The sequence below is a fragment of the Carcharodon carcharias genome, chromosome 2, assembly GCF_017639515.1.
Source record: "Carcharodon carcharias isolate sCarCar2 chromosome 2, sCarCar2.pri, whole genome shotgun sequence".
In the NCBI taxonomy this organism is placed as follows: Eukaryota; Metazoa; Chordata; class Chondrichthyes; order Lamniformes; family Lamnidae; genus Carcharodon; species Carcharodon carcharias.
In genome coordinates, this window is record NC_054468.1 from 216,920,015 (window position 1) to 216,935,874 (window position 15,860).

General features: G+C 44.0%; 1 protein-coding gene across 4 annotated transcripts in view; it reads left to right on the forward strand.

Annotated features, from left to right (window-relative positions):
* rasgrp3 (RAS guanyl releasing protein 3 (calcium and DAG-regulated)) overlaps positions 1-15,860 on the forward strand; it is a 125,225-nt gene that overhangs the window by 79,237 nt on the left and 30,128 nt on the right. For 2 of the 4 annotated variants that reach the window (XM_041177514.1, XM_041177506.1), the window contains 5 exons: positions 1,004-1,106; positions 3,740-3,802; positions 7,674-7,805; positions 9,648-9,798; positions 11,328-11,501. In XM_041177514.1, coding sequence (XP_041033448.1) covers positions 1,004-1,106; positions 3,740-3,802; positions 7,674-7,805; positions 9,648-9,798; positions 11,328-11,501 — 623 coding nt within the window. The remainder of the gene's footprint in view (positions 1-1,003; positions 1,107-3,739; positions 3,803-7,673; positions 7,806-9,647; positions 9,799-11,327; positions 11,502-15,860) is intronic. The other 2 variants (XM_041177530.1, XM_041177522.1) reach the window with 2 other exon arrangements.

Genomic DNA, 15,860 nt, shown 5'->3' on the forward strand with positions numbered 1-15,860 from the left:
ATGTCTGAATTTTAATTTGGATTGGAACTTTCCAGAAGCTGATCAACTTGCAATACTAGACATCAGGTGACTTGTGACAACCATCTTAAGTCATGTTTTTAAAAGCCCTTTTTAAACAGTTCGATATATGTTTGGTTAGCTGGTGAAATTACAGATGAATATCACTCCTGCACAGGTCACATCATCTTCCAATGTTCAGATCAAGCTACATTGATGCCATCAGGGCCTGGTTGTAATTTAACCTGAGGCTTAAAGCAATGGTGGCTTTTCTGTTAGGCCCAAGCTGTTGGAAAGTTGATCTGGGACCAAAGAGATCTAAAAAGGCATCCTTTTTAAAAAAAGGTACTAAGTTTCCTTTTAGATCAGAGGATGTGGAATGCTCCTGAGTCCCATCAGGTGACATTGGGCCCTGGAGCCTTTTCTGATCACTTAGCTTAAGGCCAGAAGCTGTTCCCTTTGGTTCTTGTCTGCTGGTTTTCAATGGCTGGGCAGCTGCTTCCCTTCTGGTCAGGAAATTGGCTGACATATGCTAATGAGGCCTGGAGTGTTAAAACTGTCCAGGCCGCCTTGCTGCAGCTGTCAAATTGAGCCTGCCACTCGCTAGGCCACGTTTTCACCCAGGACTTAAGACGATCTCCTGGAATCTGAATGCCTTGCACATGACCTACACGAGGAACATTATCTCCTCTCTGACCAAGAGTTAGGGCAAGGACAGGCTGCAACTTTGGCCTCTGTGTTCAATGCATCATTGGAATTGTAGATTGCGCAAGTGCAAATCAAACATGGAGTCTCTACATGGGTCCGAAACAGTTTGTATTTGACTGTTCATGCTTGGTGACACAAAGAATTAAAAGGGACAAATGGCATCAATGCTTATAGGACGGGTATAATTAAAATTAAGCAGGAATTGAATTAATACTGGTACTATGGAAAGCACGTTTTGTTTGTGCTGTCTTTATATCGGGTTGTGTACAGTGTCTAATCTGTCTATCTTCTCTTTCAGATAATGAAGGAGAGATGATTAACAGCCAGGTGCCAAGGATGGTCCTCTTAATGCATCGATGGTACCTGCCATCCACCGAACTAGCAGGAAAGCTTCTGTTGATATATCCTTTCCATCTTTTTTTTTCCCCAGATGTACTTGAATTACAATTGTTTAGAAAAGCCAAAGCTTGGATCACTCTACTTTGGTCGCTCATTCCATCACATCTGTAGATTGGCTCCACATCAGACATGACCTGCTCTCCTAGGTTCACGTGAAGCAAGGGGCTGGATCTTCCCTGTGAACCCTGCCGCCAGACTGAAATGTGGGTCAGAAGCCCGCACTGTGTGGGGATATGGTCACTTTTTGTGATTTATTTATTTTCTCAGTCTGGCCAGTTAATGAGTAGAGCGCGGATGAGTAGAGTTAAGGATGATGGGTGGGCTCTCAAAGTGGGCCTTCCAGCTTGAAAACAGCAGGAGGATGGCATGGCGGGCAAGAGAGAGGGCGCATCATGATGGGGGCACCCTCTTCCCAACCTTTTAAAGTTAAAATTAAAACTGGCTTTTGCAGGCAGCCCACCGCCATGGCATTAGGGGACGGAGGATGCCCGTCTTTTGGTGGCCCTTGGCTGCTGCAACGTTCAGGCAGGCAGGGAGGGCCTCTAAGCCTGCCTGGGTGCTCAGCCTGCCATCGGGATACTGCCTCCAGGCAGCATAATGTCCCGCCCTGCCTGCCAGAACCTGGAGGTTGACTGGAAAATCCCAGTCTGCCCTCATTACTCGGCCTTAAGTGGCCGTTAACAAACTGGATCAGCTACCCGCTGCATGTGGGCAGGTAGCCCTCCTGCCCAACCCACCGCCAGCCCCTTCCCACCTCCATGAAAGTGGCCCTGGGTCAGGAGGATATTGCTGGGGAATTGGCACACAAGCTGGCAGTGCTATTTGTAGTGCCCGCCTGCCTCTGGTGGGGATTAAATATTAAGCCTGGGGTCCTGGCACACCCCAAATCTACTAATCTAGTGAGTCTAAGGAGCCTCCAACTGATCCCTACCTTGGCCACACTATAGTGTTGCTACCTGCACAGTTGGTTAAATGTTCCCATTCACAGGTTTTATATTGGAGGTTGGAGGCATAACTCTAATGTTTTGTGGCTAAACCTTAACTTGCAGAGCCTCCACTGCCTGGAGGTCTGGTTGAACAGGTTAACTTTCCTCCCCAGCTTTATCTAAAAGGAAATAAAAGGAAAAATAATCAAAAGGATGTAAAAGTTAATCATTGTATTTTTATAAACTTATTTGATTTTCAGAAAGGTTCTGATATAGTGCTGCCTGTTGTTTTAGTCATAGTATAGGAATACACGTTCTGAAATAGGGAGCTGTTTTTAGACAGTCCCTGAGGATTGAGATTGACTTGTTTCCACTCTGGTTCTGAGGTGGCTGATAAGTCCAATGTGTGATCTGACTGCTATATGTGGGCCAGGTGGTGCTTGAAGGGTTGCATAGATTGGTTGTTTGGATGTTTGTGTATTGCCTTTGGTGCTTTGACTTCACCTCTGCCCGTTCCTGATGAAGTCTCACGTTGTGTTCAGTACTTTCCTGAGTGAGCATTTTCCATTTTGGTCAGTCAGGGTGTCCCATGAGTCAACGGGTATGTTTGACCTCTTCAGGGACGATTTGAGGACATCCATAAATAGAGGGTGAAGGGTTGATTACAGCCTCTTCAGTGCACACTGTTCAGTTCTCAATATCTGTATTTGTTAACGCTCTCTTTGAAGACATTGCTTTCCCTGGTGTAGAGACAAGCCCTATCTGTGTTCATAGAAAACATTCTGCATCCAAGGCTGCTGAGCAAGATTCAGCACATCTCAGTTGGCCTGCAGCAGTTCAAGAAGGCGGCTCACTACCACCTTCTCAAGGGCAATTAGGGATGGGCAATAAATGCTGGCCTAGCCAGTGAACACCGCACCGCCTGAATGAATAAATAAAACAAAGTGTGTCCTCAGACATGGTACGGTATTCCACATCAGATGTGGGTCAAATTTAAAGCTTAGTGTGGATCAGTTGGAGGCTCCATGTTAAGCTTCACATCGGTAGATTTTCTATTTTGGAATGTCCATCTTCGCATGGACCTGGAGGACAGGTAACGATGAGAGTGAAGAATTGACAGTGTTCTGATGAAAGGAAACAGACCTGAAACATTAACTCCTGTGTCATTCTCCATGGATGTTCCACAGATGTTTCAGCATTTTCCATTTTTATTTCAGTTTTCTAGCATCTGCAGTAATTGCTTTTGAATTGGTGTTTACAAAAAGCAGTCTGAATGTAGGTAAGCGTTCTTACTGATCAAGGGCAGTCAAGGGCCGATTGAGGCTTCCTATGTGAGATACAGTAACACCTGAAAGATGTCAACCAGCTGTCTACCTCCGCCATCTTGTGGCAATGGAGCATTCACTGGGCCTCTTTAACTTAAACTGAAAAAGAAATCTTTCTACTGAAATTAAAATCAATTGTGCATTCAAATTGTTGCAAGTGTGACAATGAAATTCCATCTTACACAGTAAGCGAAAGCTGGGGAAAGCGGATTCAGTGAAGAAACTGCCTCAGTCATTGATCCGGTTAGTACAGGGCTTGTTCATTATAACTTAAATAGGAAAACGCTTGGCGAATCCCAGTATCAACCATCATTGAACCAGTACCCGGAGTGTTAGACAGCATGTGTGAACGCTGTGTCGACCTGGTTTCCTTAACTTTCAAACGTATCGGGAAGCCTGCGGTGAAGACTGCAATGAGTTTCGGCTCAAAATCTGCCACTTAATGAGGTGAGAAACTTTAATGGAAGGAAATAAAGAAGAGCTGTGAGAATGATTGTTGGATAAGAAGCATTGCAGCATGCACTAAAGTGTCTTTCATGAGTCTGAGATCAATGGCATTTTTGCTCAGCCTCACCAGGGAGAGTAAGATCTCCAGTATCTTGATTTTGCTGGAGTACAGCAAGGGCAGATCCTCAGTCAGGTAATAGCTCACCCGGTAGCTATTATTCACATGCCGAAGGAGTAAATATTGGCAGAATATTTGACAATGGGTGTTAATAGGATCCTCCCCCATTGGTGAAGTCAAAACTAAGACACAGAACCTTTCTTTGCTGAGAGAATTTAACTTTGTTCAATGGCAACACTCCTCTCTCACACCAGTGTCCCAGCTATTCCCTACTTATGTGTTCAAATACTCATTACCTGTTTCCTTTAACAATGAAGTTTACATTAACAAATCTTAACAATATAATTAATAAGACATTGACAGTGGGAACCATTGGAATCAAGTCAGCTCCTGTCCTTACGTGCACACATGCAGCAGGAGGGAGCTGATCTACCTGCTGCTTGGGGGCAATATTATTGAGTGATTTCGAATAGAAGCGAGATCAGCTTCTCAAAATATAGTTGGATGAAGAATACAGAGAGAGAGAAAGGAAAGTGGAAGGAAGTAGACATTGAAGGTGAGGGATAGAGCAGAGATCAGTCTTTATCCATTGGCATTTGTATGCCCAGCAAAACACGGTCTGGGATAAGAGATCTATTCAATTCCATTTGTGTTTGATTTGTTAATTAACTGGAGAATAGATACATCTTTTGCCGGATAAAGAGTGTTAATGATCAGCCAGCGCTTGGATGTGGAGCCGAGATTGGTATCTAGCGTGAGATGAGAGTGCTTTTACAAGGATGAACCTTTGTTAGGAGGATGGTGTGACCATTATTTATGGATGAGAGAGGTCTAATTCAGGAGCAGTCAGTTGGCAGGGCACAGAAATTTTGTCAGGTGACGGAGCTTCTAGAAGTCAAGAGCTCTCATCAAGGCTCCTCACATCAGTCCCATTGTCCACATCAATAGAAGCAACTTCAAATTAATGAATGTTTTGATGGTGTCTGTCACAAAGGATATTGGGAAGCTTCCTTATTGATCATCTGCATTCTGATAGCAATCCTTAGCTCATCATACATGGGTGCATAATGAATGGCAACCATTCTATCAGAATGGCAAAAGATACCCAAGATAAACCCTTAGCAACATTCATTGTACTAAAGCTAATTATAACATTCAAAAGTAAACAGTATGATGGCTGTCTTGTCTGCTATCATCCTTGTGATTTATTCTGATCTATCTGTTAAGGGGTCTGTTGCAGGGTCAGTGAAGCCTGGCCCTCTGGTGGTTATGAGGCTCCTATCAGGGTCCAGGTGTAGACCCCCAGAGAGGAGGCAAGCATAATCAGGATGTTTTTGGTGGTGGTTGGTGGGGGTGGGGTAGGACCCCAACACTAACTCCCCAGCCCAGTCACCTCTCACTGGAATTTATGGCCTCGTGCACAAGATGAACAACACAGATGCCCTGTCAAGTGGTGTGGGTGCATGTTGGGGGCATTCAGAGGGCTCCCTCTGGCTCTGTAAGATCCAACAGGGCCAGTTGTACTTGGGCCACATTGTAGTTTCATGCTGACTGATTGTTGGGGCCAAAGCACTAACCGCAGGAGCCTAGATCACTGCCTCCTCCTACACTGCTGGCCCTATGAAATTTCCCAAAGAAGGCCGGGACCTGGAGTATATTGATCCTACCTCAATTTACAGCCCTTCCAGCACAACCCCAGTGGAGTTAGAGGAGCTTCATGCATCTGGCATCTAACTGGATCCCCACAGGACACGTGCACCTTGAATGGATACAAAACTCAGTTCTTTCCGGGAAAAGAAAAAAAAACAGATGTATCCATGGCCTTTGACCTGTTACTGTTGCTTGGGAAAACCCTGAAAACTCCAAATATTCCTCCATTTGGTACTTCCATACATCTTTGCTCTCTTCCTCCGTTGGCCCTGGAATAGAGTAATTAATCATTCAGGACTCCGGCTGTCCCTCTGATGCCCAATCCTGTTCCCAGTCAGATATTTGTGGAGTTCCTTTTTGACGAGGTTAATCAGCACAGCACCAATTGTTACAGCCAAGAGCCAGTTTCACAAAATAATAAACCATTTTCATAATGGCTACCCAGTGTTTTGCCTTTCTCGTCGCTGCTGAAATAAAGGAATTTTTCCTGCTTCATTACTCCTGGAGAATGCTCGGAGCATATCATCACGAAATTGCACACCTCTAGCCATTGATTTTCCAGCCAGTAAATTGAATGGATGGAAAATCATGGGTTTGGTGGTTCAAGATTTCATGATATACTTCGCAGTGTGTGTGTGTGTATGAGGAGTCCTCCCTTACGTTTCCGATGGGCAGGGTTTTTGGGCCAATGGGCGGGTCTGGGAGTGGCTAGAAACAGTCCGTGTCCGCTATCGGCCCCCGACTGCGATTTCACGCTGGCTGGCCGTTAATTGGTGAAAGGCTCAGAGCTACTGGGGTGGGGGGGGGCGAAGCGAGCACTGAAGTCTGCGCAGGCATGGGGGAGAGCGTGTAATGAAAGCTCACTGAAAGCAGAGAGCTGCCTCAGGTAGGAGGGGGGCGGCTGAAGAATTTTAACATCAAAAATAAAGATTTTAAAATCCTGGGCGGGGAAAAAATTTCATATACTGGACTCACTTATCTGAACCTATACATAATAAAGATTCTGTCAAAATATTTTTTTAAAAAATTAATGTCGGCAACTCCACCTTGCCTGTGGGTGAGGTTTCCTCAAAAATACTCACCCGTCAACCGTAAGGTTGGATGGGCAGCTAAAATTCCCTCAGTTAATACTTTAAGGGCCTTAATAGGCCTCTTAGTTGTTGACGGGCACACTGCCAACTCTTGTGCGTGCCCGCCGACCAAAAGATCGCGATTGGGTTGGGCACACGCCTGCCTGTGGGACGTAAGATTTTTGACTCTGACCTTGCGTTCCTTAGTTACCCCTGATGGATCTGTTAGGTGGGTGCTCTACCGTTGAGCCCTGACCTTTATCTGGATTTCTTGCCGATACGTTCGGCACGAGTTCAAATGGGGAAATGTATGAACATTAGAAAAGCCTCAGCTTCAGTTGCACCGAATGAAGTCATGTTTCAGCTAAACCAAGTCCTGGTTAGATCACAGCCAGTGTAATCCGAGCAGTCCCAGGCACCTCGCCTTTGGAAAGATATGTTGCCCTTGGAAGGAGTGCAGTGTACGTTTATTAGAATGACACCTAGACTCCAAGGGTTAAACTACAAGGACAGATTAAACAAGCTAGGGTTGTGTTCCCTGAAACCTAGAAGATTAGACAAATTGATGAAAGTTTTCAAGTTATTAAGGGGAACAGGCGTGGTTAGATTGGGATAAACAATATCTGCACCTGAGAGGATTTAGGTCAAGGGGGCCAAAAATTAGGGTCAGACCTTTGAGGAGTGAGATTAGGAAACACTTTTTCATGCAAAGGGCTGTAGAAGTTCGGAACTCTGTTCCATAAGCTGTAATTGATACAGGATCAATTGTTAATTATAAACAGCGATTGATAGATTTTTTTTTGTTAGCCCAAGGTATTAAGGGATAGGGAGGAAAGGCAGGTGGGTGGAGTCAGTTTGTCGCTTTGCCATGATCTCGTTGCATTGGCTGTACAGGTTCGAGGGGGCTAAGTGATGATCAGCCCGGGAAATTGGTGGAGGGATTGACTAACAATCACGAGTGTTATTAGTGAAGACATCCATCTGATGCGATCGCTTGTCAAACCAAAGCTTCTTTATGCGTGTGGATGTACAGGTACTGGATTTCAGAGTTCCCTGCCGAGTTTAACTTGGACCTAGGTTTGATTCGTCTGACAGAGGAGTTTCGGGAACTGGCCAGCCAGCTGGGATGTGAAGAACACAGTAAACTCATTGACATCTCCAGCATGTAAGAGAGCCTCCTTACTTTTGTCAGATTTAATACTTGGCAGTCAGCACACACTTCTGGCACTGATTGAAGAAATGATTTTTTTGTATATTAAGAGCAACTGAATTTTTATTTAAAACAATCATTTTTGCATGCAACAATCCCCATGGTTCAAAAGATTACTTCATTGGTTATAAAGTGCTTTGGGGCATACTGAGGTGTGGAAAGGTGCTATGTAAATTCATGTTTGTCTTCTGGAATGACATACAAGTGCCATCATTCTCTACTGCACAAATACTTTTACCTCTAATCTGAGTGCATTAATGTGGGAGAGAGTCGGTGAGTCCATGTGAGATATTGGTCATGCTGCCTAGAAAATTGCCAAACAGCACTCTTAGCTATCGGATTTTGTAACAACATAGTGCACAGTGTGTGTGATTGATGTGGTGTTTTGCTGTGTTGTAGGAGATCTGTATATCAGAAGTTAAGGGTGCAACAGGCTCAAGGTTGGACCAAAAACCAGAGTGTTAGAGAAATCTAAACTGGAAAGAAACTTGTTAACATGTTCTTATGGAAACATTGCAAATAGAATTACTAAAGCTTGCGTCTGAAAATTTCTCCAATTTCCAGCTTTGGTTCTAAAATGGGTGTTAAGCCCCTTATTGGTATATTCGAGAGGCCTAATGTCTGTGTTAGGTGTTGGCTAAGGATGTGTGTACAGGTGTCTAAGGCAACACAGCTTCAGACATGTTTCCAAGGCTGTGAGGGTTCTGTAGTTTGGCCTTTCTCTGCACCCATTTTCCACCTAGAAAACTGGTGCAATGAAGTTCAATTTTGTCCCCTTGGTGACCTCTGTGTGACTGGTATTGTCAGGAGCTTCCATAGTTCATGGTTAAATCAGTGGGTGGGATTGACTATTCATAATCACTGCAAGATCCATGTTGTACATAATCACAGTGTTGATTTAAGAATTTTAAAAAGGCCCCCGTGTCTCTGTGTAAATACTGTGCCCACCCGTTACCATTGTGATTGTAAAGCCTTCTCAGCTAACTGGTAAGATTCTAATTTATTGAATTATCTGTTTAGGACAAGGTCTTATGCTGGGAACAATTTACAACAGCATGAGTGCACTGGGGATTTTACCAGTTTATGTCAGGTAAAAAGATTAAAAAGAAAGATTTGCATTTACATAGTGCCCTTTGTGACCTCAATGTTCTAAAGTGCTTTACAGTTAATTAAGTACTTTTACAGCAGTGGCTACACTTCAAGACAATCCACAGCAAGCTCCCACAAACAGCAATGAGATAAGTGACCAGATCACCTGCTTCAGGTAAAAGCAAAATTCTGTGGATGCTGGAAATCTGAAATAAAACAGAAAATGCAGGTCTGGCAGCATCTGTGGAGAGAGAAACAGAGTTGACGTTTCGAGTCTGTATGACTCTTCAAAGCTAAAGAGATGTAAAAATCTGATGGATTTTATACTGTTTTAAGAGGGGATGGAGCAGGTGGAGCAAGATAGAAGGTTAGGGATAAATGGGAGCTAAGGAGAGATTGACAAAGGTGTCATGGACACCAGGACAAGGGGAGTGTTAATGCAGTGTTAAAGACTAAAGAAGGTGCTGATGTGGCATAAAGGTGTTTGCTGTTTGTGGCTGCCTGCTGCATATCCCACATTACAACAGTGACTGCAACTACACTTCAAAAGTACTTTGTTGGCTTTAAAGCCCCTTCCCGTTGTTTGGTTGTGAAAAGTGCTTTATATCTGCAAATCTTTCTTTGTTTACTGTGGTAATGTGACGCTATGCGAAGTTTAGTCTGCTGATTTTAATCAATCCATTATCGTTACTCTTACTTTACAAACAGCCCGTCCTACGACTGGATGAGACGTGTCACTCAACGTAAAAAAATCTCCAAGAAGAAGGGGAAAGCTTCTCTGTTATTCGATCACTTAGAGCCACTGGAGCTGGCTGAACACCTTTCCTTCCTGGAGTATAAATCCTTTCGGCGGATATCGGTCAGTGACCCTCAGCTTCAGAGTGTTGGGTTTGCTGTGTTTAATTGTCATGCTTTTCAAATGCCACTGCCCCCCACCCCCACCCCCTCCCCACCAAATGAAAATATTTGCAGGCTGAGTATTGCGCTGACATGGCTCATACCTCGTGCAACAAGTCCCTGATCGTTGTCAGACCATTAGAGGGGGCTGCCAGATCAGGCACTTCATGAACAACGGATGATAGAGCAAACCAAACAGGGCCAATCCTACACAGCTTTGACCAGGCAATGGAGAGGCCTGGGAGCCTTACCCAGCAACTCTTACCGTTACTGAATGGAGGCAATATCTCCAATATTTCTTGATTTTTGTATGCAGAATGGTCATCGAATACATTTTGGGAGTGACACTTAAAAGGATTACGGATTGGGACTCAGTTTCTTTTTTAATATGCAAGCATTACTGGCAAGGCCAGTTTTTATTGCCTAGTCTTAATTACCCTTGAGCAGGTGGTGGTGAGCCATCTATAACTGTGTGGTTTTCTAGGCCATTTCAGAGGGCAGTAAAGAGAAAACCACATGGGTCGGATCTCAAGTCCTATGTAGGCCAGACCGGGTAATGATAACAGGTTTCCTTCCCTGAAGAATATCAGTGAACCAGATGGGGTTTTTGCAACAATCAGTGGTTACCATTCCTGAGACCAGGGCCAGGATTTTCCATTCCTGCCAGCAGTGGGCATCATCGGGTGGGACTGGAAAATTTGGGGAGCGGCCAAGAGTCATCTCTCAAAATTTTCCTGTCCTGCCCATGATGATGCCTGCCACTGACAGGATGGGAACATCCCACCTAGCTTCCAATTCCAGATTTTATTCATTGCATTTAATTTCCACCAGCTGCAGTGGGATTTGAACTCATGGCCCTAGAGCATTAGCCTGGGTCTCTGGATTACTAGTCCAGTGACATTTACTACAATGCCACTCCCCCCTGCAACTCTTAAGGGCGGGATTTTTCTGGCCCCGCCCGCCACAAGCCGAAATTCCTGTGATGTGTCCTGCCACGATGGGGCTGGAAAATCCTGGTCTAGGTGCTTTTTTACCCCCCTGAGGCAGTAAGTGCAGCTTGAATTTATCCTAGGTCCAGACTTCAAGCAGGCCTGTTGTAGTCTACACCACAATGGGACCTGATTGCCAGCGATTTGACCTGAAACTAGCTGGTTTTACCCAGTTTAATAAACCCAGACTGATCTTACTGCTTTATTCACGAGCAAGGCTTGTGACTTGTGGTGTATCAGTACAACAGAGTAAAATATACTTTGTTATGGCGGTTCTGTGAAAAATTAATCATTTCCACGAATTAGGGATGTTGATCTTCCAACCTAATCCTGAATCAGACTAGACAAACATTCACTTATTACATTGGCAAATCAAAGAAGGACAGAGACCCATACCTAGTACAGGGCATCAACTATCGATCGAAAAAAAAATTATGGCGAAGCCAAGCTTTTAGAAGTCTCCTGACATTTAATTAACTCATGAAATGGTGATCTCTTGTAGTTTACAGATTATCAGAGTTATGTTACACATCGCTGCCTAATGAATAATCCAACCCTGGAGAGATCCATTGCACTGTTTAATGGAATTTCCCAGTGGCTCCAGTTGATGGTTCTTAGCAAGCAGACACCTGTGCAAAGGGCAGAGGTCATCACCAAGTTCATTAATGTGGCCCAGGTGAGTAATAGAAGCAACAATTCTTGTGGTTATATTGGTTACACAATCTCCCATTGTGTTCCCGCTTTTGTGTGTAGCTCAGTCTCAGTCAGAAAGTATTTAAGCGGTGCACATAAGTCACAGTTAATGTTGCGTTCCTTAGGGAAGAACTGATAAACATTTCGGATGATGCAGGGCCATAGGGAGAGCGAGGTGGGGGGGTTAGTTATGGATTACTCCAGTAGAGACTTGGCATTGGCACCATAGACTGGCCTCCTTGTATGGTTCCAGTAGTGGTTTTCCTACCAATGGAAAAAGTAGTTCACCTCCATCTCATTCCACTGGTACATTGTTTGACAATTCATCACAAGGAAACTGTGCAGACCTCAAAAATTGTTCTGCAAACCAGTTACTTCTTGAAAACTTTTCCATAGTCCAAAACTGTCTGCAGTTAAAGCCAAAGTTACATTAAGTTACTACAATTTGAAATTCACAAAACATAGTCCTGCCTGAGATGATCCGACAGTCTCAGCACATTTCAAAGCTAAACCCCACACGGGACATTACAAAAGAGGAAGTGATGGACACTGAGCACGAACTGAGAGGAAGCTTGGAGGAAGTGATCAAAGATAAGGTTGAAGAGATAAGTTTTGAGGTTTCTGAAGTTTGAGGAGAGTTGGCAGAGGGGTTTAGGAAAGGAATTTGAGGGGATGAAACACATGAAGCCTCTGCCACCCATGCTGGAGAGGAGAATCCAGACTCGGAGAGAGCAGGATGTAGCTCTGACAGGGCTCAATCAGATGGAATAGGTAGATGGGATGACGTTTTGGAGGGATTTCTAAGTGAGGATGAAGATTTTGAATTTGGTGCATTGGGGAGCCAGATGAGGTAATCAAACATCTGGGTGGTAGGTGAATAGTTATTAAGAAGGTCGGGTTGCAAGTGGCAGAGTTCTGTATGATTTGGAGTTTTCTAAGCTCGGGAAGCCAGAGAGCAAATGTTGTTGAGGTGATAAGCTGTGTCTCAACACAGGCAAGGCTGAGGTAGGGATGGAAGTGGAAATAGGCTGCCTTACTGATGTAGCCAAAAGTCTCACTTGTCAGCGAGAGCTCTGGGTCACCTCTTTTCTGAAAGGCCCACCATATTATGTGCTAGTCAAACACTTAGCTGGGCAGTGCTGGGCCTTCCTGGGATCAAGGACCAGGAGAGTGGCCAATCAGAGGCTGGCAGCTCTTCATTGCTCAGCAGTGCCACAGAGGAGGCAGTGGCTGCAGCCAATAATGCAACCAGCCAAGGCCCAGGATCGCTGAGGGACTCGGGCCACAGGTGAGTGATGGAGCAAGGGGGATTACAGGGTTGGGGGGGGGAGAGGGAAGAGGATTCAGCAGCAAGTGTGGGGATGATTCTTAGCAGCACTCCGAAATCCAAGGACCAGGGAGCAGGGATGGACAGAATTGTAGCAATTTGCACATTTGGGGAATCTGCCCAACCCATCTGATCTCCTGAAATCAACTTTGTGTATTTTCTCTCTGATTCCTGGAGATAATTCAATTAAACTCCACAGTGAATCTATTCATCATCACGTCACTTAGGTTCAGCCCTGCTCAGTTGTTTTCCTTGGTTATGCAAGAACAATTGTGTTCCCTCGGGACTATTTAACGTTCCATCCCACATTCATCAAAGTCTTTCTCCATCTCTTCAGAAAATCTTAACGATACATTGAGTGAATAATTTATCAAAAAAAGAGGCGCAAAATTGTGGACTAAAACATGCATTACCTCAGCAAGTGGTTGTTGAAATCCCTGGGCTAAAGTTGCCCCTAAATAAATAGGGCAGGAGGCAGGTGGAGGTTCTGTGGGCCAGGACTTTTGCTCACGATTTCCCCCAGGCATTGTCCCTTTCCCAAATTCCACAGAGAGAGTCAGTTTAATACTTAGGTGGGCCTTCACAGGTGTGGACCAATGGAGATGGCTGCCCTGATAAGGTGCCACAATCAGAGTTGCAACCTGCCCCTCCAAGGGAAGAAGCCCAAAGCCTCATCAGTAAAGAGGCAGATCACGGAACATGTCCTTTATAATGGCCAGGGATTTCCTCAGAATTGATTCCAATTTTGTAATGTTTCCAGAATTTACTGCTTTAGATTGGGAGGGAGCAGCTCTGAGCCAATGTTAGCCAATGTGTTTATGTCTGTATTTGTCACAAAATATTGACTTAATGTTATCTGTTGAGACTGAGAATTGAGGATTAACAAGCAAATCACCAAGGCTCCTTTGACAGCACCTTCCAAACCCATGACTTTTACCACCTAGAAGGACAAAGGCATCAGGTGCATGGGAACAACACCAGTTGCAAGTTCCTGTCCATGCTGACTTGGAACTCTATTACTGATCCCTCATTGTCGCTGGGTCAAAATCCTGGAACTCCCTCCCTAACAGCATGGTGGGTGTACCTACACCACATGGACTGCTGCAGTTCAAGAAGGCGGCTCACCGACGCCACCTCAAGGGCAATTAGGGAAGGGTAACAAATGTTGGTGTTGCTAGCGAAGCTCACATCTGATGAATGAATAAAGAAAAGATATTAAAAAACATTGAGAGTCATAGATATTAAATAGTATGGAGGGTGTTAAACTACTCTGAGGGTTATGCAGATATTAAATTCTGTTCATTTTCTTTCAGAGGAGCTAAGGAAACTTTGTGTTCCATTAAGTAAGAAATCCACAAGTAGTGGCTAAGGGAACAGAGTCCATAATGGAATAACCTGCTTTTAGAACAGAAGGAATTACGGATGATTCTGTAGAGATGTTTAAATTAGTACAGTGGGAAAGAGTTTTTTTTGGAATTAAACTGGTTTAGAACAAGGGGACAGGGATACAAGATTACATGCAAGAGCTTTTGACCGGCAAGCGGGAGAAATGCTTTAAAAGAGTAAGTTGTGAGGATGTGGAATGCACTAACAGAGTTGGTGATTGAAACAATGACCATGTCAACATTGATAAATAGATTCTATTAATAGTTGAAGGAAAACCAGTTCAAAGGTTATGGGAACAAGGTAGGTCAATGAATTAGGACCACAGCCTGTATGGAAGCGAAACACTAACATGGACTGATTGGATCTTGTTTGCTTGGAGTAATCTCTATACAGTATGTGAACTCTAGATGGATGGAATGGTCTTTTCTGACTTTCTATGTACTTTGCCACTCTTTTTGTAGGATTTGAATATAACAAGGTGTTAATTTATTGTTGCTGTTCATGTATAGCCAATATAGAATGGGCAGAGTTAAAAGAACTTCTGTACTCAATACATTTTCTATTTAAAAAAAAACCTAAATGTAATACACCATAATTAATGAGTATCAAGTTTATCTGGTTACATTTGTTGATGGAACAACACATTGAATGTTTGTGACAATCTATGATGTGTCATTAGATAAGATTGGATGGGGAAAGTTATGGCTTTTTATCTGACCTTTCGCTGAACAGTTAGTGGAGTGTTCCTCTATTTGTTTGTTCCTGGGTGTTTCCTCCATTTTCTCCTCTGGTTTATATTATGTCACATTGCAGGAAACCGGCCAGAGGTAAGGAAGTGGGGAGAAGTGACACAGATAGGGATGAGTAATATATGTTTGAATGATTTGGACCTAAAATCCCCAAACAAAGCTTTTCCTTTGGGGGTTGGGAGGGGTGGAGGATGGTCCAGAAAAATCCAGCCCAAGGACTTAGACTGAAAACACAAGGTTATAAACTTGTAGCTTAACTTGCAGGTATAGCCTCATGAAATTGTGGAATACCATTGCCCTGAAGGAAGCCATTCAGTGTATTGTGCATGTGCCAGCTTTGAATATGTTTAAAGAAAGGTGAAGTTTGTAGCAATGGTGGGTTTAAAAATTGTCTATAGCGGATGTGAATTCGGAGGGTGAGAGATATAAAAGGGAGAAGGGTCTGGCCCCTACCCTGTTGAAACTTGTTTGACATGTGACTAGCATATTTGCCAACATTTTGGAGCCTATTTTAATTCTAGAGATAAACATCAGTGTAATTATTTTTTGTACTAAGTAAAACCCAACCCAACTTTCCACTTCAATTCCTTCCTCTGACAGTTCTGAAGGTGATGCCAGTTAATGCATTCACACCAGGGAACATCATAACTGTCTCAAAGCATAAACCTTCACACTAGCCGGCTGCTATTCCCTGGAAAATTTCAATCAAGGAGGAAACTTCAGGTTAGCAGCTTGCCGCCATTGTATCACTGCTACCTCTGGTTCAAAACTTTGTGGGCTTAAGTTCCCCTTCAGTGACTTGAGCGCCAAATTCAGTGTGAACCTCCAATGCTGCTTCCTTTCAGATCAGACAGGTGGACATAGAAGATCCTGTGGCAGA